The 26,280-nt window shown below is 33.3% G+C and overlaps 1 protein-coding gene across 1 annotated transcript; it reads left to right on the top strand.

Moving 5' to 3' along the window:
• Window positions 1–959: 959 nt before the first annotated feature.
• Window positions 960–26,259, top strand: LOC111704056 (hexokinase type 2; the record flags this gene model as incomplete). The annotated part of the gene is given in 17 exon segments (XM_023476178.1): window positions 960–1,076; window positions 4,655–4,735; window positions 7,166–7,224; window positions 7,695–7,746; window positions 8,888–8,958; window positions 11,042–11,088; window positions 13,506–13,555; window positions 13,912–13,990; window positions 15,804–15,864; window positions 16,318–16,371; window positions 16,806–16,891; window positions 18,186–18,315; window positions 20,077–20,159; window positions 23,056–23,230; window positions 25,495–25,566; window positions 25,764–25,833; window positions 26,056–26,259. Coding segments are annotated over 17 exon segments (1,456 nt in total), but the record flags the coding sequence as incomplete, so codon positions are not given.
• Between the last annotated feature and the right edge of the window lie 21 nt (window positions 26,260–26,280).

Here is a 26,280-nt window from a genome sequence, read left to right as displayed (position 1 = left end):
GGTATCCTCTAACCTATATATTGTTCTAGGCGTAGGATAAAGATGCTATCCTACCAACCTGTATATTGTTCTCGGCGTAGGATAAAGATGCTATCCTACCAACCTATATATTGTTCTAGACGTAGGATAAAGATGCTATCCTACCAACCTATATATTGTTCTAGACGTAGGATAAATATGCTATCCTACCAACCTATATATTGATCTAGGCGTAGGATAAAGATAGTATCCTCTAACCTATATATTGTTCTAGGCGTAGGATTAGGATAAAGATGCTTTCCTACCAACCTATATATTGTTCTAGGCGTAGGATAAAGATGCTATCCTACCAACCTATATATTGTTCTAGGCGTAGGATTAGGATAAAGATGCTATCCTACCAACCTATATATTGTTCTAGGCGTAGGATAAAGATGCTATCCTACCAACTTATATATTGATCTAGGCGTAGCATAAAGATGCTAGCCTCCAACCTATTTATTGTCTTAGGCACCGAAGGATAAAGATGCTTTCCATACCAGCCTATTTATTGTTCTAGGCGTAGGATAAAAATGAGAGAGCATCGGGTTCTGCAGAGAAGTCTGAGCGTACCAACCTATATATTGTTCTAGGCGTAGGATGAAGATGAGAGAGGATCGGGTTCTGCAGAGAAGTCTGAGCGTGAAGATCCTGTCCTATCAACCTGTATATTGTTCTAGGCGTAGGATGAAAATGAGAGAGGATCGGGTTCTGCAGAGAAGTCTGAGCGTGAAGATCCTGTCCTACCAACCCATATATTGTTCTAGACGTAGGATGAAAATGAGAGAGGATCGGGTTCTGCAGAGAAGTTTGAGCGTGAAGATCCTGTCCTACCAACCTATATATTGTTCTAGGCGTAGGATGAAAATGAGAGAGGATCGGGTTCTGCAGAGAAGTCTGAGCGTGAAGATCCTATCCTACCAACCTATATATTGTTCTAGGCGTAGGATGAAAATGAGAGAGGATCGGGTTCTGCAGAGAAGTCTGAGCGTGAAGATCCTGTCCTACCAACCTAAGATTATCACTGACACAAGGAGGAAAATTGAAGATCTCTGCAGGTAAGCTCTGAAACGGATTTGCCCGATTCACAACGGTATTAATCAAGAATGTGAAACGACGATTTTCTTGCTTGAAATGTGTTTAATTTGATAATGTTTCAATAGTTTCTGAATCAAGAAATGCGTTAATCACTTTGACGCTTAGAAACCAAAATAGAAAATATGCATAGAGATTTAAATCATACCTGATCAGACAAAGCTTTTAAAGGTACCGCTGTGAAACGGACATGCCATTTAAAATTACGCCTCCGGTCACTTTAAATTGACATTCGAATATGAAAAATTTTATGGACAATTTTTTAGAGGACGGTATACTAAAAAATAGAAAATAAAAATATTTAATGGGTGAAAATGGGGTTGAAAGCGAAGGCCACTCAACCCAAGGTACTAATGCAAGGAGAGTCAATTGCGGTTGTGTATGCTCTGCGTACATATTGAAACCAGTTCTCTCTGGGCAGAATTTGTAAACAAAAATAGATGCATCAGTGTTCGTCTATAAGTAAGTATCCGAGGAGGATAAAAGTATTTAATTTTGATAATTTGATTAATTCACATAATAGTTTCCTATGACCAGAATATTTCATAGATTATTTTTGTGAAAATGGATTCCATGTCAGGCTGTGACATCCGTCTTGTGTTTACTTTTCCGCCCAAAGACAGCACACTGCAATACAAAAAATGTGTACACATCTGAAATAACTTTCCTTGCATTAGTACCTTGACTCAACCTGAACCAGAATCCACGCAAATCTAACCATATCAAACTGCATCCTGTCTCCATGTCGGAATATTTTCATTCATAATTTTGATGGCTCATTAAAAATCAATGATTAGATACATTTTAATATTTAAAATGCATGGCCCAACTAAAAAAAAAAAATAGTGAAAACGAAAAATTTACATTTGATTTATTTACCTCCCCCCTAGAATTTTTTTCCCCCCCCCCCCCTAGTAAATAGAAAAATATCATGATGTATATCAAATTATTGGTTTTTGTTGGGTTTGATTTGCATTTTCAACTCATTTCTGGCATTTACAAACTCCATCAAATAAAGGCAATTCATTTCCTACCTTTCAGCTTTCACCTTGTTTTATATCCTTCATTGTAGTCATTCATTTCACATTAACTACAAAGATCTGTAAAAAATTGAATTTATTTTAAGTACAGGGTGTCCCACGAAACATGACAATAGCAAGACGACTTGAAAGTCGTCTTCAATGTTTGAATTTATTTGTGACATTTAGTCTTCTATCTACTTTAACATGTATGATTCTTGAAACAATTATCACATAATTCTCCTAGCCCTGGCATTTCCAAAAAGTGGTCTGCGTTTTTTGTGCTTTCAATATTACCGTAGATATAAAGAGTTTGGTTCAGATTTCAATTTTGTTAAATAAAAGCAAAATTGTCGAAATCTGAACGAAATTGTTCATATCTCGGGAAATATTGAAAGCACAAAAAATGCAGACCACATTTTGGAAAGGGCAGGACTAGGGGAATTTTGTGATTATTATCTCTAGAAATTTACTTCTAAAATTAGGTTGACAAATAAATGCAGCAAATTATATCAAAAATCAAAACGATATTTAAGTCATCTTGCATATTGTCATGTTTCGTGGGACACCCTGTAACATAAAAAATAGTTTTACTCTAAGAGGAAAAAGATGTTAAAATCTTTAGAAAAGCTACTCTGCTCAATATAGTATGTTAAGTATGTTAAGTATCTTCAATAACCTGTAACCGTTAGATTTACTAAGTTACAGGTCGTTATTAAAGCCTCATCAACATCGAAAAAATTAGTCATATCTTTTCCCCTCGTTAGATTTGCGTCAAATATCTTTTCTTCTCGTAAGATTTGCGTCAAATATCTATTCTTCTCGTCAGATTTGCGTCAAATATCTAGTCTTCTCGTCAGATTTGCGTCAAATATCTATTCTTCTCGTCAGATTTGCGTCAGATATCTAGTTTCAGAAAAAGGTTTAGTCATTGTTCAGAATGACATGCGTTTAATTAATTTCCATAAAACCAAATAGATTATCAAGTGGCAACAGAAAAATGAACCAATTATACATGACAAGTCACAAGTGTCAAATATAACAAGGAAAATAAAATTTTCTCACATTAGTTGACATGTTTTTCAAGATTAAATAAAAAAGTGTAAAAACAGAAAATAACGAATACATTTAATTGCACTTTTTTTACTGTAAGATAAGCACTTTATTCTAAATTATCACTATTATTAATAATTTTGTCGGACACAAAAACTAAGTTGACACTTGTGACGTCAGAATACAGATGTACTTAGAGTGTACAAATTCAACGTTGCCAACTTTTGTACTAGAATCTATTTTCATGAAACTAGTTGCCGGGTATTTCGCTTATTTTTTATGCTAATCTTCCTGCATTAAAAAAATAATAATTATACATTTTTTGCAGATTTTCCGTCCGGATTTATGATTTTTTTTATTCTGACCGGTCATTAATGTTGCCGTGTGTAAGTTACCACAAAAAATTGGACTTTTCCGTTCAGCTAAAAATACTAAATTTTATAATTCCTATATCTTTGCAACCTTTTAAAACTTAAAGATTATTTGGCTCACATAATTCTCAGTTTGAAATATTTAAGGTCTACAACATTGGGTTGCAAAGATATAGGGATTAGAAACCCTGTGTTTGTGGCCTTTTTATATTGCTTGTATGCTTGTATGCTTGTATGCTTGTATGCTTGTATGCTTGTATGCTTGAGTGTTTGTAAAACGGGTGAACGGATCGGACCCAAATTTGTTGTGGGACTCTACAAGATCCCAGGAAAGGTTTATGGATGGTAAGAATTTAAAAAATTTGTTTTAAAAAAATTCTATTTTTAAAATCCATGAAAGAAATCGATAGAAGAGTAAGAAATAAAAGTTAAAATCGAAGATGGGCGTGAAGCGCCCTGGAAACCTTGTATTTTGATAATTCATTGACGTACGACGTTTATAATGTTAATTTGACCGTATCTGCGCGCATAGCTTTCCAATGACCATGGGATTTACATCAATCTAGTTTGGAGTGTGCCGGGCCGACTTTTAGGCAGATAAACTCTAATTGCCACAGAAGAAGCACATTGATTATTGAAAATACAATTTTTACATCTGAATCTATGTAAGAAAGTCCCGGGAAAAAAAGTTCCTGGAAAAAAAACCTGGAATAAAACTATGGAAAAAAAGTCCTTGGAAAAAATGTCACTAGAAATAAAGTCCTGTGTTTTGGATTCCTGGGACTTTTAAAGTCTCGAATTGGTAGGACTTTATTTCCAGAGACTTTTTAATAAAAGGACTTTTTTTCCACAGGACTTTTTAGTGTGAAATTTTAGGACTTTTTTTCCGGAAACTTTTTCGGCGGTTACCTTTGCATCTATCTATTTAGTATTTTTTATATATATTTAGAGTAGTATTCTCTGTTTTTATATCTGATTTGGTCTGACGGGATCGAATATTTAAGGTTAAAAATTTTAGTTGATTGGGTTATATTTTATTTTCCCTGCAACGCTGGGTTCCCTATCCCATGCTGGTGACTGAATACTATTGTTGTTTAGGGATCTTGTTGTGAACAATGATCATATCCATGTTGTGGAGCAGAGGATGAGGGTTGCTATTGATCAAGGACTCAGCTCCAGGTAGTATATAAAGCACACACGGGTGGACTAGGGTCAATTTGAATTCGAACAGGACCGACCCCTTTTACCGTCCCGACCCCGACCCCCTCACCACAATACTCCAGTGACATTTTGTCCTAGAACTTCGAAAAATTTGGACTTTTTAAGCAAAGTTTTATTTCCTGGTTTTTTTTCCGGTGGCTTTCCTACATGATTCCCCTCTGGTTAGGCCAAAGGCGGACATTTAAGAGAGCATCGTTGAACACTTGCGTAGATTTTGATTTAAAAGATTTAAGGATATGGAGAACATGAAGAAACTAAATAAAATAATATTCTTAACAAAAATATTGATATCCAGAAAACTGCCCAACCCTATTTGTGAAACCCGGGTTTCAAAACTGGTTTTCATAACGATACCCTGTCTTAAGGTACTAATGCAAGGAAAGTTACTTCAGAGGTGTACATATTTTTTGTACTGCAGTGTACTGTCTTTGGGCGGAAAAGTAAACACAAGGCGGATGTCACAGCCTGACATGGGATCCATCTTTCACATAAAAAAATCAATTAAATTTTCTGGTTAAAGGAATCTATTATGTGAATTATTAAAATTATCAAAATTAAATGCTTTAATACTCCTCGGATACTAAAGGAACACTGATGCATCTATTCTTGTTTACAAATTCCGCCCAGAGAGAACTGGTTTCAATATGTACGCAGAGTATACACATCCGCAATTAACTTTCCTTGCATTATTACCTTGCCCAGCTTAAGTTTTTGGCTGAGGTGTGGGGGAAGCACATTGTACATTGTACAATGTACAATGTATCTTTTAAGTATGAAAAAGTGTCCAGGATTTGTGACTATAGAGCAGGGATGAGGAGAAAATGAGAAGGATTAGGTTTGAGTCCGAATCCAGGATTTCAATGATTAAATGGTTCTACACACATCTGGAATATACAGAACTAACTCAGTGCTTCCCAGGGTACTCATAGTTACCCCCATTGTTTACCAGCGCTTAATCGTAAATTACGATTTTTAAAGTGGACGCACTCAACTGAGCATTTCAAAACCACACTAAGATTATTAACGTGGTTCTCCGGATTTCCCCAATCAAAGTTTGAGTCAAATCAAACAAACAGACAAACAGAGATTACAACTTTATATATATGTAATAAATATAGTAGTAAACCCCATATTTGTAAACCTGAAAATATCTATATATTATGTGATACCATTATACCCTAATTACATTCATGAAGTTACCAACGTAAAACCTATTGGTGCTTATCATTAACATGTATTACGATTTAGCTTAATTACGTTCATTAATTTAACCTGTTCCATACATCTCAAAATAAAGATAATTGTTGGAATAAGGCAGGATTTAAGCTAATCATGCTACATATTCAATTGAAACGCAGTTTCTATGAATAATGTCTATGTCATTACGTATCGTATAAGTCTACAGCCTAAGTTGTTAATAATGTACAATGTACTGCAGGTTTCCAGAATATCATGTTTACACAATATTTGCTACAGGCTCTACTAAATTCATACTGGCCCCGCCCTGTTCTCGGATTGTACTGTGATTAGTTCCTCCCCTTGATTTCCTATATATACTTTGCTTGTATGCTTGTATGCTTGTATGCTTGTATGCTTGTATGCTTGTATGCTTGTATCCCGACCTCTTGTACCGGCCCGATCCCTTGTACCAGCCCAACCCCTTGTACCGGCCCGACCCTATCCAATGCTGGTTTTAACTTTGATGGCGCGGCCAGACTTTTTACAGTACCTGGTCTATCATAGGCCTATTTTACTTACCCTACCACACTAGGTTAGTGTTGTGTGATAACAAATATATACTTCTTTAGGTACACGTTAACCCAGAACTAATTGGAGTCACCGAAAGAATTTATAAAATGTCGTTTTCTGAACTTCTAATAATGAAATGCTGCAGATATTTATTTCTATAATTGAATAATTATATTTAGCTCTTTAAAACTGTTTCTACATATTTCAAGGTTATCCATGCATTATTACAATTACTGAGATTCAAGACGACATTTTATAAATTCTTTTGTTGTTCTGAGTTAAACTTTATTACATTAGGAATGAGAAAACTGTGCAATTAATCTCTTCTTTCTGTTTTATTTCATCTTAACAAGTATCTTTAATTTGTATTAGTTGCAAACAATATATTTTCAGAAATGTGAAGAACTGTGAACTCTTGTATTGTGGATATCGAGATCAATGCTTGATCTCGCTTTTGTTAAACGGAAATTAAGTTAATCTTTAAATTCTTGGTTAAATTTAAAAGTGGATATTGAGATCAAGGGATTGGATTGGGATTTATCAAACACTAAAGTTGGCAGCTCTTTGCACATTTTCTATAATAATTCATTTTCAACTAAAATCTGATGTGATTTTGATTAAAAAACTGCATATATTCAGGTATAATGATGTGGCTTCCGTTAAGTGTTTTCCAACATACGTTAGATATCTTCCATCAGGTAAACAGTTAAGATTCATCAATGCCTGTGTCCAACGTAAAGTTATTTGCGTCGATTTTTTCCGTTTTCATTAGTGCATTTTTAAAAATCTGAGGAATACAGTGATAAACAGAAAACTCTGGAATAGGATGACGACTTTTAAACTCAAGTTAGGACTTAAACTAGTTAAATGAACATTAGACATAGCAATTGTACAGTGTAATTAGAACCTTTTCCCTTTAATTGTGCTTCGCTAAGTTACGAGTAAAAATATTTGCTTTGTAACAACATCAAACGTTTAAGTATCTCTATAATGTCTCTCCTGCATAACATCCGCAAGTCACATTCAAACCCACAATAAAAATTATCAATATTTAGATAGAAAAACTAGTATATTTTTATCCCTTTTGCACAGATAAAGGTTTAATATGCACTCTATGTGAATCGACACGCCCCTCTTTACTTGAAATTACATCTCTAGTCTCTTTAAGGTGAGGAGGTGGGCCGATTTCTAGCTCTGGATCTGGGAGGAACTAATTTCAGGTAATAGACCAATTTTATACGATATCAATGGTACGAATTTGTGATCTATTAGCTCCTAAAGCTCTAGTGTTGATATCATTACTAACTACGAGAAGAATAGGTTTATTTGGTTACTTGTTAGAAATTCTATATTTTTAGTTCTATAGCTTTTCATTAAGAGAAGTTAGAAAAATTTACTCTATTCTAAGGCCAAAGGAATTTAGTCTTTGTCACGCTATGAATTATGTTAAATAAAATAATATAAGTTTGAAATATCATGAGGTTTATACTATCAAGTTAGTTAGATATAGGTTTTAGATAACTTGAGTTTGTGGCAAAAACTCAATTCCTTTAAGGAATGGTTTGTTCACCTTGAAATTTGTAACTGTGTTTTAAGATTTGAGCCGGAGCTCAATTGGAACCGGTTATTTGCGTTTCCGCGATGTACGTTCTTTAAATTCGGCCTCTAATGATTAGACAGAAAATAAGGATTTATTAACATTTTTACTCTGACACATCAAGCCAGCTCAATAACTAGGCTTTCTTCTAATCAAACAATATGTATGATCTGTAAATGCTCTGCCTTGTTTCAAAATTTGTTATTGTTTAAAATAAAGCCGGTTCTAGAGATGTCTCAACACGTCACAAAAAAATGTAAACAGATTCCGGCTCCCTTTCATTGTTCTTACACTCATTACATATTATCAGAAACTGCTTTTATCAAAAATAGCCCTTATACATCGGAGACTCCCTCCCTCCCCTCCCCCATCCTTACCAAATTTGGTCGGAGGAGTCCTCCCGTGCTTAGGATCCGGATCCTGGATCCGCACTGAAAAAAATGGATCCGGATCGGGAAACAGGCCATGAACATTTCTTTAAGATTTACTATTTTTTTTTAACAGAAGAGGAATTTCGAATTATTTTCGTTTTATTCCCACATATTATTATGCAACAGCTTGATGAACAGACATAAGGATATTTTTTATAATCTCCCTTTTTTTAACAGTTTTTTAGCAGTTGATTTTTTGAGGCCTCCGTGGAAAACAGTTTCATAAATAAGAAAGTTGAACAATATGTGTTTGTGTACAAACAAAGTTTTAAAGTTAATTTTTTTTACATAAATTCATTTTTTCTAAATTATACAATAAATATATTTTTCTAGAGTGTTGGTGATTGATATAAACGATGAGAAGAAATGCAACATGGATTCAAAAATATTTGCGATACCTAAAGGTAATTCTTAGTAAGGAGAGAGGGATCATTTATTTTGTGAACTGTCCCGTTTAACCGTCTTGAGTCTTCTGTATATACTGTACAACTCGCTCCAGCTGCTAAAAAGACGGTACGGTACTTCAAATACAGGCCCAAGTTTACCTTTTTCAAAATAATCATAATTTTGGGACTTTTATTACAAACTATGAATTCTGTTAGCTCAAATAGTCCAAGTTTCAAATATAAAAGGTTTGCTCTATCAGGTTGCAAAGATATAGATATTAAAAACTTTGATTTTGTTGCTAAAACTGAGTTACTTTCCTGATTTTATTTTCTTAAATGCGTCGTTTTTTTAACATATATAGTTGTTTCACCATATATCGTTTTTTATCATATATCATTTTTTTAACATATATCGTTTTTTCCCAATATATCGTTTTTTAACATATATCTGGGTTTTTAGCATATATAGTTTTTTTCAACATATATCGTTATTTTTAACATATATCGTTTTTTAACATATATAGTTTTTTTCACCATAAATCGTTTTTTTGCCATAACGATGACTAAGTCAAAAAAAACTTTAAATTAATGATAATGAATTTCATTGAAATCTGTCATAAAGCGTAAAAAAATTGATTTTTCAAACTGATTTTGTTTTGATTTCATACACAAGTAAGAGAAAATGATATGTTGCCACAAATTTTGATTTTCTTATTTCTATATATTTGCATCACGATGCCGTTGAACTTTGATATTTCAAACCAGGAATTCTGTTGAATCAAATGATTTAAGTTTGAAATATCAACGGTTTAAATCATCAGGTTGCAAAGATATAGGATTTAGAAAATTTAAATGTGAAACCGGTTGCATATTAGAAAATCAAAACATAATAAGAAGGGTATAATGATAAAAAAACATAAAATAAATATTTCTTACGTACAATTTACTTTAGGTTACCGTCAGTTAGTTATGATATTTAACTAAATAATAAAGGGAATACATTTTTGTATTTTTAAATCGGTAAAAAAACTATTTTAATATTAATTCTGTACGCAGTTTACTGTCGTCAAATAAATATAATGAAATGATAAAAATATGTAGTCTATTTATTGTGTCAGGATATAACAATAAATCCCTGTTTTCATTATTATATTATTATTGATATTATTTTCTGTTTTTCTCTCATATTATTTATGAAAAATACTCTTCATTCTCAGGAAATACCGGTCTTATGAAAAATACTTCTTTCAATACAAGATAAACATTAAAAAAGATTGGNATATAACGATTACACCATAATATTATTTTCTTAATTCATACTTAATCAGGCATCTTTTTTATCGAGCACTTATTTTCCAATTTTGTTATAAGGAAGTAAAAAAACTAAATTCTTATTGATTTTAGCATAAAAGGGATTTACTAATCATTGAGCTGAATATAGGTGTATACTAATCAATCAATCGACCTGTATAAGTAGGGGTTATTGTATATATTGTGTACATTATTGTCTGCACAAAAACTCTTCACAGTGTGTCCAGTGGTTCCGGGGAAACAAAGTCTTTGTAATTATGGAAAACAAATATTTTATTTCTTGAAGCACACTGTGCAGTTTACATAAACGTTGAGGCATAGAGCATTTGCAAACGATACGCATAGGCTGGTCAAACGCCAATAAATGTTAGTGATGGTTCCATATTACCTGTTCTCTGTAAACGATGTATAGACTTCAAAAATGATATTATGAGAGCCCGAAATTTAAGAAAATAGATCGTTGAACAAAACTCTCGAGTTCCCTTTTTGGGGTTTCTAAAATTTGTGAAGGTTTCGATTTACGAAATAAAAAAAAATAAAATAAAGAAACTTGCTTATATTTATCAAAATATCTGATTGATTTTGTCAAAAACTATGATTTTCTTATCCATCTTTGCAACCAGATGTCGTAGACATTTGTAAGGTCAAATAATCTATGGTTTACACCATCAGGTTGCAATGACATAGGGACGAAAAAAATGAATTTTATGAGAATAGCTCCGTTGACTTTAACAATAAGAAGATATTTTTAATATCGTAAAAAACAAGAATTTAAAATAAAACTTTTTAGAAATTATGGAGGGTTCCGGGACACAACTTTTTGATCACATCGCTCAGGTAAAAATTATGTAATTTTTTGATGTATTTTATAACGGTATTTGTAAGCTGAAAAGCCCGGTAATTTTTTTCTTTTCAAAGATGAATAATTATGCAGTGTATTGATAATTATTATTTTTATGAAAATTAATTTCACACACAAATATAAATTGATGTAAATTACTCCATGATTAGTTTTAAGAAATCAAAGTAGTCATAGAAGTAGTTTTTTTTGTCTGTTTATTTATCTTATAAACATTTAAACGTTTTGCAGTAACTCTTAAGTCCAAAAGAAATGTCTATGGCCTGTCAAAACAAAAAGAATTGAACAAAATAATTAAGATTCATAAAACTTTGGAAATCTGGTAGAGAAAATAGGAAAAAATTGGAAACAATTGAGTCTTTGTCACAAACTCTAATTGTAAAATCCCTACATCTTTGCAAGCCAATGTTGTAGTTGTTGATATAAGTTCTGTTAGATAAAATAATCTAAGTTTGAAATTTCAAAGGATTACAACATCAGGTTGCAAAGATTTAAAAGTTCGAGTTTGTGGCAAAGACTCAATTCATTTTTTATATTTTTATGTTTTCAAAATTGTTTACACAAATAAAACAGTTTTTTATTATTTCTTTTCTTATTTCTGATTGATTAATGTTAGTTGGTACCTCCTAGATAATCCTAATATCTGAACTGTCCCTTGATTAATGTTAGTTGCTACCTTCTAGATAATCCTAATATCTGAACTGTCCCTTGATTAATGTTAGTTGGTACCTCCTGGATAACCCTAATATCTGAACTGTCCCTTGATTAATGATAGTTGGTACCTCCTAGATAATCCTAATATCTGAACAGTCCCTTGATTAATGTTAGTTGGTACCTCCTAGATAACCCTAATATCTGAACTGTCCCTTGATTAATGTTAGTTGGTACCTTCTAGATAANAGAAGGATTAGGAAAAGGTAAAGGAGAAGGATTAGGAAAAGGTAAAGGAGAAGGATTAGGAAAAGGTAAAGGAGAAGGATTAGGAAAAGGTAAAGGAGAAGGATTAGGAAAAGGTAAAGGAGAAGGATTAGGAAAAGGTAAAGGAGAAGGATTAGGAAAAGGTAAAGGAGAAGGATTAGGAAAAGGTAAAGGAGAAGGATTAGGAAAAGGTAAAGGAGAAGGATTAGGAAAAGGTAAAGGAGAAGGATTAGGAAAAGGTAAAGGAGAAGGATTAGGAAAAGGTAAAGGAGAAGGATTAGGAAAAGGTAAAGGAGAAGGATTAGGAAAAGGTAAAGGAGAAGGATTAGGAAAAGGTAAAGGAGAAGGATTAGGAAAAGGTAAAGGAGAAGGATTAGGAAAAGGTAAAGGAGAAGGATTAGGAAAAGGTAAAGGAGAAGGATTAGGAAAAGGTAAAGGAGAAGGATTAGGAAAAGGTAAAGGAGAAGGATTAGGAAAAGGTAAAGGAGAAGGATTAGGAAAAGGTAAAGGAGAAGGATTAGGAAAAGGTAAAGGAGAAGGATAAGGAAAAGGTAAAGGAGAAGGATTATGAAAAGGTAAAGGAGAAGGATTATGAAAAGGTACAGCGGATGGGAGAAAGATTAGGAAAAGGTAAAGGAGAGGGGAGAAGGATTAGGAAAAGGTACATGAGAGGGGAGAAGGATTTGGAAAAGGTACAGGAGAGGGGAGAAGGATTAGGAAAAGGTACAGGAGAGGGGAGAAGGATTTGGAAAAAGTAAAGGAGAATTGGGCATGCCTGTTTTTAAATGGTTGGTCAAATTAGATTACGTCTCTTTAAAGGGACTGTACGCGTATAATCCTCATGAAATGCTGTTCTCCGATTCACAATGGTACCTTTGAAATATTTATCTGATCGATAATGTAGTATATAAATATTGTCGTTTTTCTAGGTTTAAAAGTGTTGAATTCTGATAATTCTTATATGGTTTCCCGAAGTAGAAATGCGCAAGTCACTTATGTAGATTAATCACAATTAAAATAATCAGTTTTCAAAATTACAAACATTCAAGACAAAGCTTTTAAGGGTACCGTTGTGAAGTGAACATGGACATCTTTGCAAAGAAGGGTCACTTGAAAATAAATTACGCACACTCCCTTTAAATCCTGTTTAAGTCCTATTTAAGTCCTATTTAAGTCCTATGTCCTATTTAATTTCTCTAAATAACTCTAAATACAAAAAAATATCTTCTTGACAAATTGATTATGTAAAAAATATTAATTTTAAAATCTTCTATATAAACTTGAAAAGAATTAATTTTTGTTTTGAAATTTTTTATTCAAAAAAATATTAATTTAAAATTTAATTTACATTTTTTTTTTAATATCTACACAATCGTCATCTCGAAGGAGAATTTATCTTATCATTTATAAATAAAAATATTTTTCTTTGAAAAATCAAGAATGCATAATTTTGCCCCAAAAAATGTTTCTTTTTCAGTGTTTGGCAGAATTTATTGTCGAGAAGAACCTAAAAGATGAAACCCACAGGTAAAACAACTATTTAAAGTTATTATTATTATTTAAAAAAAATATTTTTTTCCGATTCAGAATATTTATTAATGATTCAAGATGGTATATACTCTAAACCTTTGTCTGGGGATAAAGTATGGAGATAATCTTGTTTTCTGTCAAACAAAGGGATAAATTATTAAATGCCGTTTTGGAATTAGAAAGACTTGTGTACTCAGCAAAGACAAGGAATGTAATTGACAAAATTTTTCTCTTTACAAGAAAATATCTTTCTGATAAGATAAGGGTTTCCAGGGCACCAATGTGAATCTGACAAGTGTGTATATAAATATGGTACCTTAAAAATGTCCGTCAACAGTCTTTTCAATATTTAGATTGCCCCTGGGATTCACGTTTAGTTTCCCCTGTAAACAGGAGGGGTTAGCTGTTGGTAGACTTACAACTTGGACTAAGGTGAGAGGGCAGATGCCTTTAGGAGTTACGCGCCCTTGCCGCGTTGAATTACAAGAAAGAGAGAGATTAGTATATATTTTAGGGTTAGGTTAGGTTAAGAAACTTTCTGGGCCGAGGGCTACGGCTAGGACAGGCTAGTGGGCCGAGCGCCGCTACTTGGACAGGCTATGGGACCGAGTGCCGCGGCTAGAAAAGGCTTTCTCTCAGTCTTGTAATTTAACGCACAAAGCGTGCGTAACTCCTTTGGAGTTCTGCCAGGTGAGAGCTAATCAAAAATTGAGAGCTAATGAAAAATCATTACCCCCCCCCCCTCCTCTTTGAAAATATTTTCCCCCAAAAAAGTTAGTTTTTTTTGGTTTCTTCGCTTAATTGGGGGAAGTAAATGTTTAAAAAAAAAATTTATTTTGTGAGGGGAATTATCAAAAAGGATAAAAAAGCATGCATTTTGTTGTCAAATTTTTTTGTTTAAAAAAATCAATCTTACGAAATGTAAAAATAGAAACTTATTCGATATGTAATGCATTTGCTGTAACCTTTTAGAAGAAAATTGTTTTATTCTAGTTAGGAGAATAATACGTTTTCTTTCAATGACGTAGATACAACAAATTCATTGGACTCTTTTCTAGACTTTACGTTATTTAGAGCCATTGAGAGTTGGTTTTAACCCAGTGAATACCCAGTATTAACCCAGTGCCTAGTTTTAACCCAGTGAATACCCAGTATTAACCCAGTGAATACCCAGTATTAACCCAGTGCCTAGTTTTAACCCAGTGAATACCCAGTATTAACCCAGTGCCTAGTTTTAAGTTTCCATTACCCAGTTTTAACCCAGTAACCAGCCTTAAGTTTTCAATACTAGGTTTTAACCCAGTAACCAGTTTTGAGTTTCCAATATCCGGTTTTAAAAGCAGTAACCAGTTATAAGTTTCCAACACCCAGTCAGTTTTAACCCAGTACCCAATCTAAAGTTTCCAATACTAGGTTTTAACCCAGTAACCAGTTTAAAGTTTCCAATACCCAGTTTAATAACCCAGTACCCAGTCTTAAGTTTCCAATACCTGGTTTTAACCCAATACCCAGTCTTAAGTTTCCATTGCCAGGTTTTAGCCCAGTAACCGGTATTAAGTTTCCAAGACCCAGTTTTAACCCTGTAACGAGTCATAAGTTTCCAATACCTGGTTTTAACCTGATAACCAGTCTTAAGTTTTCAATACCTGGTTTTAACCCAGTAACTAGTCTTAAATTTCCAAGACCCAGTTTTAACCCAGTAACCAGTCTTAAGTTTCCAATACTAGGTTTTAACCCAGGAACCAGTTTTAAGTTTCCAATACCTGGTTTCAACCCAGTAACCAGTCTTAAGTTTCCAATACTAGGTTTTAACCTAGTGTCCAGTCTTAAGTTTCCAATACCTGGTTTTAACCCAGTACCCATTCTTAAGTTTCCATTGCCAGGTTTTAGCCCAGTAACCAGTTTTAAGTTTTTAATACACGGTTTTAACTCAGTAACCAGACTTCAGTTTCCAATACCTGGTTTTAACCCAGGAATCAGTCTTAAGTTTTCAATACCTGGTTTTAACCCAGTAACCAGTCTTAAGTTTCCAATACCTGGTTTTAACCCAGTAACCAGTCTTAAGTTTCCAATACCTGGTTTTAACCCAGTAACCAGTCTTAAGTTTCCAATACCAGGTTTTAACCCAGTAACCAGTCTTAAATTTTAATACCTGGTTTTAACCCAATACATTTTTTAAAGTTCCCAATACCATTTAAAAAATATAACATTTCTTCAGTTTTTAAAAGTTTTTAAAATTTCTTAGGGATTTAAATGTTCTGGGGTGGAGGGGGAGGATGTGGTCCAACTTCTTAAAGAAGCGATAGGTTGGTATCTTTACAACATTATGTTTTTATCCTAAATATGAATTTATTTTTTTATGTTCAGAGAAAATTAACACTTTTGTAAAAGGTGTTTTATATAAATACTAAATGTATGGAAGGGAAACTGCAATTTTCGTTTCAAACAAATTCGGAAATAGAAAACCATACACTTTCTTTACATCTTTTCAATTAAAAAATGAAATGGCTTTATTATTGTCCAATTAATGTATTTTATTTGAAATCAATTTTTTATGCATAAATATTTAGTTCATGGATTATCTTTTTGATATTTCACGGATTTTTGTTTTTCAATATAGTTCTTTTTAAACAATTTGTTTTGGACCAAATGTTGGTTACAATTTTGTGATTTTTATGGAAAACTAGTTTTCCCAAAATATTTTTAAATTTTTTAGTCATGTTTGTTGTTTAAAATAAAATAAAAATTTGCCTTTGTAGGTAGAAGAGGAGATATTGATATAGAGGTGTGTGCAATACTTAACGATACAACAGGTGAAATTTTAAGAATAATTATTTTAACTGATAAAGAGATAATTTATTATTATTTATCAGGTTTCATTCTTCTTTTTTCATTCCTTTTTCTTATGAAGTCTGTGCAAGATCAAAAAATCAAAGTTTGAAATATCAAATGTTCACACTATTAGGTTGCACAGGAATTAGAAATTTGGTTCTGTCAATATTTTAGAAAGCTGCGACTTTCGATCACAATTGAACCCCTTATACATAATTTTTTAACCTTATTTCGAAAATACTTTTTTGTCGGCATATACGTTTTTAATAAAAAAGTATAAAATAAACAAATCCGTAAGTTTAAAGGATGTTGAGTTATAGACCAAAACTTGTTTTATTTCCTATAGAAGAAACCANGGTCAGATAAAACCAAATAATAATCCTGACCATATATGTCTGAAATTAATTTTTTTTAGGATGTTTGATGTCCTCGGCTTGGAAAAACAAGAAGTGCAGGATCGGAATGATTATCGGAACCGGAACTAATGCGTGTTATCTTGAGGTAGGTGGCTTAGAAACAGCTGTATGTATAAAAACATGTTTATTTTACTCTGCTGTTAGAATAATCAAAATTTTAATAAAAAGTTTTCTTCGTTATATATATTAAAAAACCCAAAAATCATCTCTATAAAAGAATTGAGTCTTTGGAACAAAATCAAATATTTAAACCTCAATATCATTAGAACTTGATGCTGTAAACCTTTGATATTTCAAACTCTGATTATTTGATCTAACAGAATTCGTTTGAAATATCTAAGGTCTGCAACATTTGGTTCCAAAGATATAGAAAATCAGAGTTTGTGGCAAAGACTCAATTTCTTTGTTCTTTTCCCAGTAAATATGTTTGTTAAAGATTATATTGTTTATTAATAATACTCATCAGAGGAAAAAGATGAATTTTTGGAGAAAATGTATCAGCAGCGTAAAATACTTGCCAGCTGATTTCCACCCCCCCCCCCTCCTCCCCTATTATAAATAATTCTTCGAAACTCATACCCATGTATCTGCAGTGTGTGTAAACATAGGTAAAGGTAGACTAGGGATTTATGGCGCTTTGCGCCCATCTTCTACTTCAATTGTGAACATGTTCTTTTTGTGTACATTCACGCAAAACAAAAACAAACAAAAAATTTCGTGAATTTTTGAAAATTTAATCAACCTTAAACCTACCCCGGGGTCATGCGGTTCAGCCGTTTTGGCGTTTATTGGGTACAAACAAACAAACACCCAGACAGACAAGCAAAGTATATATATCATCTTCTATTTCAATTGTGAACATGTTCTCTTTGTAAACATTGCAAAATAAAAAAATTTCGCTGATTTAAAAACAAAATTTTGTGGATTTTCAAAATTATCAAAAATTGAATATGAACTTCATAAAATCGAATAATCCAAAAAATCTTAAAAAATTTCACGTAAAATACATTTTAGTTACAAAATGAAGAATTTTTTTTCTTCTATTATTTAATTTTCACTCCATTTAACCTTTCATACCATGACACTTTTAATAAAAAGGTAAGATTTTGTTGTTCAATGAAAATGTTCTTTATTACATTCCAGAATAAAACAATAAAAAATTTCTAATCAAATATGTATACAAACGCTTGCTGGTTAACCATCAACTACTGTTCACCAATATTTATACTTGGTTATGTTTGTTTGGCTATATCTATCTATCCAAACAACGTCAAAATGGCTGAAACTCAATGCTGGACCTACTTGGTCATTCGACAAAGAAAATGTTTGCTTCAAAATTTAGATTTTTTTAAATATGGAAAACCCTGTGAATTTTTTAGGATATTGAAAATGTAGAGGTCTGGGACGGCGATCATGGGGAGCCTAAACATGTCATCATCAACACAGAGTGGGGGGCGTTCGGAGATCAGGGGGAGCTTGACTTTATCAGGACCAAGTGGGATATGGCGGGTAAGAAGTAATTGATACAGTGGTCCTCAGAATAATATTGAAAAAAAAAACTGCTTTATTCTCCGCCGATTAGTGTAGTCAAAGAAACTGATAACTTGCCTTAAACTTAGTTTTTCAATCTTTACATGTTTTAACCGGATGCCGTGTCGACTTATTACATTTCTATTTTATAATATTAATCTATAAACTGCTCCCGAACCAGTTTCTATCCAGGTACAATAGAGCTTCACTTAGCTATCAATACTAAACTATTATACAACCTCGTCAGCTATCACTACACAGACAAAAGCACTTCTACACAGACACAAGCACGTCTACACAGACACAAGCACGTCTACACAGACACAAGCACGTCTACACAGACACAAGCATGCTTTGACACAATCTTGAGCTATCAATGCCTCAACTAGGACACAATCTCATAAACTATCAATGCCTCTTGGACTTGGACACAATCTTCAACTCATTCGTTTAGAACAAGGACACAATTACTCTCTTGCAGTAATCAAAGCAGAGTCTCTATATCAACTGATGTATTTGAGGTTTACATGTTACAAGTTAAAGTAAATAGATGTAATTACAATTCCTACGTTGTCATCTATATCACATGATTAAGACAATCAAGTTACATATTTACAGCACAGTTAATATAGGCGCAATTAAGATATATTGTAATGATGTTGTGATTTTGTTGATCTTTTACGATCAGCGGTTCAAGGGATCTTAAGATCGCTGCGATCATAGTTATCTAGGGGTACTATACTACACCCCTGTTGTACAGATATAGAATAATAACGGTTTTGTTGTTTACTTGAAAATTCGGGAACAAGCCAAGCTTAGTTATTTTTAACCCAAGCTACGCCGTCCGTTATCTTGGAGGGCATTGCGCTAGGGGTGTCGGCCCGACAGGCTGGGAAAGCTAGGGTTAAATCCAAAGAAGGATGGGTGAAGGTTCCCGGAGAAAAGCAGTGGGACACCAACCCTTTCGATGCAAGGTGGAGGAATATCCTAAGCATCCTTCTACCATACACTATTATTTATTTTTCATCGATCGTATAGTATTTTCTTTCTCAATGTTTGTATAAAGTATAATAAATTGTAAAATCGTCTCTCGGAATATTTGACGTTTGAGTTGTTGCATTGAATTTTTTATCATATTCTAGAGTATGTCATTATAAATATCACATGATTAAGCTAATCATGCTACGCATTCATTTGAAGCCCAGTTCAAATTAATAATGGGTTTTACATAGAAGTTTACAAACTTAGATAGTTAATAATGTACAACGTGGTTCAGGATTACAGAATTATGTCAACTCAGGTTAACTTGTAACATGAGATATCTAAAATAAACTAGTTAATATAGAAACTCCACTTTGATTACAGTGTTGAGTGTAATTTGGTTTTCGTTGAAACAAAGTTGAGATCTCGTGTCCGGTTTGAGATATTAATCAATTGATTGCTATGGTCTGGTTGACATATCTACCAAGATCGCGCCAGTGGTAGTGGCGTTGATAGTTCACTGGATTGTAGCCGTGTGGATCGTGTCCTGTTTGAGACATTGATCAATTATTTGCTATTGTCCGTATTGACACCGATAGATAACCAATAGCGGACAGATTGTACCTGGACTGATACAGTTCGGTACAAAGTTTTAAGAGTACAACATTTACTACAGGCTTTGTTGTGTTTCTAGTTGCAGAATATACTGCGCAGTTTCAAATATGGAAACAATTCCTTTAAAGTTCTTTTTTTCCTCAGTTGATGAGGGAAGTTTGAACCCGGGGAAGCAAACCTTTGAAAAGATGATTTCCGGGATGTATATGGGAGAAATAGTCAGACAGGTAAGAATGACAGGAAATCAGGACAGAAAATACACAGGAAATAACGACAGGAAATAGATAGGTAATCAGGACTTGGAAATGAGGACAAGAAATAAGGACAGGAAATGAGGATAGGAAATTAGGACAGGAAATAAGGTCAGGATATGAAATAGACAGTTAATCAGGACAGATAAATAAGGACAGGAAATCAGGATTAGAAATTAGGACAGGAAAAAGACAGTTAATCAGGACAGACAAAATCAGGATAGGATTAATCAGGACTGGAATTAAATAGGAAATAAGGACAGAAAATAGACAGGTTATCAGGACAGGTAATCAGGACAGGAAATAGACAGGTAAATAGGACAGGAAATAGAAAGATAAATAAGACAGGAAATAAACAGATAATAGGACAGGGAATAGAGAGGTAAATAAGACAGAAAATAGACAGGTAAATATATAACAGGAAATAAACAAGTAATTAAAATAGGAAATAGCTGGTAAATAGGACAGAAAATAGAAAGGTAAATAGGACAAGAATTAAACAGATAAATAGGACAGATAAGACAGAAAATAGACAGGTAAATATATAACAGGAAATAAACAAGTAATTAAAATAGGAAATAGCTGGTAAATAGGACAGAAAATAGAAAGGTAAATAGGACAAGAAATAAACAGATAAATAGGACAGGGAATAGACAGGTAAATAGAGAGGTTATCATAACAGGAAATAGATAAGTAATTAAGATAGGAAATAGCTGGTAAATAGGACAGAGAATAGAAAGGTAAATAGGACAGGAAATAGAAAGGTAAATAGGATAGGAAATAGCTGGTAAATAGGACAGAAAATAGAAAGGTAAATAGGACAGAAAATAGACAGGTAAATAGGACAGGAAATAGAAAGGTAAATAAGACAGGAAATAGAGAGGTAAATAGGACAGGAAATAGACAGTTTACACGTTGTACCGGCATGGAAAATACAACTTTTAGAGTACAGTAGTCAGAACTCTAGGTTATCTACATACAATACAGTGCAGAACATATAATGCAGTATACTACAATTCTGCACAATTGCTGTGTTTCATGATAATTGGAATATTTTAAAAATATCTTGAGTCGTACAGTTGTCTTCCTATTCCACAACTTTATGTATCCCACTGTATCAAGCAATTATACATTTTCTATCTAATTCTGAATGTTTTTGGTTTAATAAGCTGTCAGTTTAATTAGTCTCCCCACACCAACCCGTATACCGAGAAATTGTAAAAATTTAAATTCATCATGAAGATTGAAGGATTAAACATTTTAATTAAACCATTCATTTTGATTTGATAATTTTGAAGGTCATGCTAGGAATTTGATTTAACAGATTATAGTCTGTTATGTTTAGCTGTAGGGAAGGGGGGGGGCAAAATAGATCTTTCATAGTTTAAAAATAGAAAATGGGAGTGACCGGCTATACACGGTACAGGGTGTCCCAATAAACATGGGAATTCAGTGACGAATTCGTTATCGTTTTTATAAATAATTCTTTGATTTAGTATAGTGATACCAGGGGCGTATTCAGGAATTTGTCCAGGGGGGCATACATTTTTTTCTCTTTTTTCTCTTAGCACCCGTTGGGGCCTGAAAACCCCCTGAAACCAATAGATTTCACTAGTCCAGGGGGGACCTAGTCCCCCTGAATACGCCTCTGATTGATACCTACTGAGAAAGCTGTAATCTGTAAGAGTTTCGTCTGCTATGTTCACATTTTGTTTGTTTATGTTTTGACTGCATACGGTTGTACTTAGTAAAACAAGAAAATTGCATTATACAAACAGAGTAAACTTGTCCGTCTTCACTGTTCATTTTGCGGAGACATCTTTACAGTCATTTACCGTTTTCATAAAATAAACTCTAACAGACATAATAATATTATGGCTTTTGAAATTACGTTAAACAATTCTAATTTATAACAAAGGCGATATCGAATTCGTCACTGAATTCCCATGTTTTTTGAGACACCCTGTAGTTGAGCTAAAAGTGCAGTATTATAGAGATTCATTTTAGTATTCATTTGAGACCGACAATAACCAGTTCCAATTAAGCGCCGTTTCAAAATCTCGAAACACTTTATAAAATTACCATACATACCATACATACCATGTTTGAACCGCGTCTCATGTTTTTTTAAAATTTGGCCTCGAGGGACCTTACATATTAATTGGGGGCATCACAGATTTGTAACGATTCTCATCTATACAATGAAGATATTATCATTTTTCAAGCTTAAACAGTGCTTAATTCTGACATCTTTTTTCCTTGTTTCTGAATCAGAAATCTGAAAGTTAGTTTGAGAAACAACAATTGAAAATAATCAACGTTCACGTATTCTTGATCTGACTAACCATGTTTCGGGTACCATAGTAAGTCGGGCACTCTTTTTTTAAATGGCCGGTCACTTACAATTACGTTTATAGCTTCCATTTCAATGTTAAAAAGCGATTCCAATTCACAGTAATCTAACGATCAGTGGTTAATTAATTTGGTGTACCGTCCCGGTTTGCTGTCTATAGTGTGTAAGAATACTGTACAGCATGTCCTAAACGGGTGTCCCACGAAACATATAAGTTGGTGAATAGTTTTGAATGTCTTCTTCCTTATACGGTATTAGATATTAAAGACTTTTTGCAGTTTATTTACTTGAGCAAATATATTACTCAAATATATTTTACTTTGAAATCAATTTTACTATAATATAACTGCCATTTCATGTTTTTTATTATTCTCTTTGGTACCAAAGAACTTAACAAATTATTGAAGACGCAATTTTAAACTATTCACCAACTGTCTTGTTTCGTGGGACACCCTGTAGCTTCCTTGAAGTTAGGACAGTACTTCAAAATAACATTGGTAATATAATAGTGCTCTTTAGGTCCTGGTGGATATGGTTTGGGAGAATCTGATCTTCACGGACCAGAACACGGACTCCCTGTTTGAGTGGGGCGGGTTTAAGACCAAGTTTGTCTCCAAGATCGAGGCAGATCAGGTTGGGGACTACACCAAGTGCAGGAAGGTTCTGGCGGAGCTAGGGATGCCAGATGTATCAGGTTGGAATTTTTATGAACATTTTTTTTTGCATCTTAAAGGGAATGTTCACGAAAATTTAGGATTTTGAAGAACAGTACCCTTTAAACCTTTATCTGAGGAAAATGAGGAAAATATAAAACAAGACATTCGTATATATGTTCCCTATAGCCGGCCGAACGGCTGGACCGAATGGGCTGAATTTTTTGTGGACACTCATGGGTAGCCTGGAGGTGACATAGGCTAAAACAATTCGATTTGTAGCCCCCCCTCTGAGATTTTAGAACAGCTTCTCAATAGCAATAAAGGGAAAGAAAATCTAGTGCAAAACAAGAAAGTCAAAAAAATTGCATTCGGTGTGTCTTTTGCTTCCTAAATCTTGATTTTTTTGGTCCGAAATAAATCTAGCACCCCCCCTCACTTAAATCCTGTATTCGCCCCTGCACTTTACTTTTAGAAGACATTCTTTAAAACAATAACAGACTATGACGCAGATAGTGCTGTAAAAATAGCTTAATCTTAGAATCTTATCAAATAAATAAACAAAAAATGGTTTGTTGAGAAAAGACAATATTTATCATTATTCACAAATACAAATATATTGTTCAATTAAGCAGAAGTGCTGTTTATAATAACAAAAAACTAGTGAGATCACATTCGGTTGATGACGTGCAAAAGCTGGCACTATTCAAATATCAGGTTTTTAGGATTTATCAAATTGTACAAAAAATCTGATCGTTTTATGTTTTAACTTTTCCAAATATTGGTTGATTCACATTAAAAACAAAATCTAACATGTACAATTTTTACATCCAAGAAATATAAATGCATAAGCAAAAATTGGCTTGGTTTTTAATTTATATAGCTTTAAGCGCATAGAGAAATATGTTTAAAAAGCACATTTCAGATTCTACCGTGGTCAGCTTTAGCACTTTAAAAACGTATGTTAATTATCTTGATTAACAAATTCACTATTTCGATCAGCATATATCTTTATGAGATTTTGAATGAGAGGCAAAGAAAATCCCCCCCCCCCCCATTTTTAGTCTAAAAAAGGTCATAATTTTCACAAGGAGCATTTAATAACCACATTACCAAATCTGTTTATCATGATTGTCTTCCCGTGAAAATGGAATCCTTCACACAATAAAGGAGTGTAGTGGATTTAGTTACATGGAAACAAATTCTCCATTTAAATATTTTAAGAAATCGCCCTCGAGTACAGTAATATACAAATTGACCTTTAGAAGTGAAGTACATGACCTGTACAATTATTTAAGGATTAGCGTACATCATTACTCTATATACTATAACCTCGTTGGTAAAGCGTAACAGTTTTAGTTCAGGAAAAGTTGTGAAAAATAATTTTAATTAAACCAATTTTATCATGAAAATATACAGAGCGTTAAAATTGAAGCTTGTTAGAAAAATTACAATAAACATAAGTTTATATCATGACAAACCCAATTATTTTCAAATTGATTTATTTTTAACATGTCTGTAAGAAGACGATTAAATAGTATTTACAAGAAATAGTGTTTACATTGAAAAATTAGTGAGATCATATTAGGATCATGACGTGTAAAGCGTGATAGTTTTAGTTGCAGGAAAAGATGTTGAAAAATAATTTTAAGTTTACCATTTTTATTATAAAATATATAGAGCGTTAAGAACGGTGTTTGTTAGGACAAAAAACTGGCAAAAACTGCCAAAACTGGTAACAACTATTAAAACTTAACATCAACTATGAAAAAAAAACTTTGAAGTAAAAAAAAAGCAGCTACTACTGTAAACTGGTCGAACTAAACAAAAGCTGGTATTATTTATGCAAAACAGGCAACAAATATTCAAAAATTATAAAAACTATGCAAAAACCGACATAAAGTATGAACAACTGGCAAAAACTTTAGGAAAACTGGCAGTAACTATTGCAAAACTGGCAGAAAATATTCAAAACTGGCAGCAACTATGGTAAAACTGGCACCAAATATTCAACTCTGGCAGCAACTATGGTAAAACTGGCACCAAATATTCAACTCTGGCAGCAACTATGGAAAAATTGGCAGCAAATATTCAAATCTGGCAGCAACTATGGAAAAACTGGCAGCAAATATTTATCTCTGGCAGCAACTATGGAAAAATTGGCTGCAACTATGGAAAAACGGTCAGCAAATATTTAACTCTGGCAGCATCTATGTCAAAATTGGCAGCACATATTCAAATCTGGCAGCAACTATGACAACATTTCCAGAAACTTCTTAATGAGTGAAAATTTTAAATTTTTTAGAGGAGGATTGCTCTGCAGTAAGGTATATTTGTGAGCTGGTGTCTAGAAGAGCCGGGTTCATGGCATCTGCAGGTAAATCAGGGAAATTTAGGATCGATTTAAACCAACTTTTGATCTAATTTTCATTTGTAGCCATCCATTTAATGAAGCTTTTTTTGAATTACAAGTTTACAAGTAAACAGAGAAGAACAGCTTCTCTAGCTTTATTTTTATTTAAACACAATTGCAATAGTCGTCTTCACTGTTTTAATACATACAACGACAATTAGGAATAACTGCTCTGCTGAAGAAAATGGATTACCATGATGTGGTGGTCGCCATTGATGGATCAGTTTTCAGGTAGAAACATTCTTTTTACATCTAGAAAAATAATAATATCTTACAGTTACAAAAAGAGAATAATTAAAAATAGTTTCTATACAATATGCAAATTAGCAAACACAATTTATCCTTTAGACCGTTATAATTTCAACGTTTTATGTCGTCATTAAAATCTCAATAAAATTACGGTCGAGAATATCAATAAAAAATATTGAAGAATTAAAATTCCCGTATTTCTAGGTATCATCCGCACTTCCCAAACATCATGAAGTCCCGTATCGCGCAGTTGATGGGGGTTGAATATCAGTTCGACCTGATGCTGTCAACAGATGGGTCAGGTCGTGGCGCTGCTCTGGTAGCTGCCGTTCTTAAGAACCAGGAGGAGAAGAAGAACAAATCAGAGGAGTAAATAGAAATCATCCGTATTTAGAATTTAAAAAAAGATTCGTTTAATAGTTGGGGGGG

Source organism: Eurytemora carolleeae, unplaced genomic scaffold (assembly GCF_000591075.1).
Source record: "Eurytemora carolleeae unplaced genomic scaffold, Eaff_2.0 scaffold551, whole genome shotgun sequence".
Taxonomy (NCBI): Eukaryota; Metazoa; Arthropoda; class Copepoda; order Calanoida; family Temoridae; genus Eurytemora; species Eurytemora carolleeae.
This window is presented reverse-complemented; position numbering and strand designations above follow the sequence as displayed.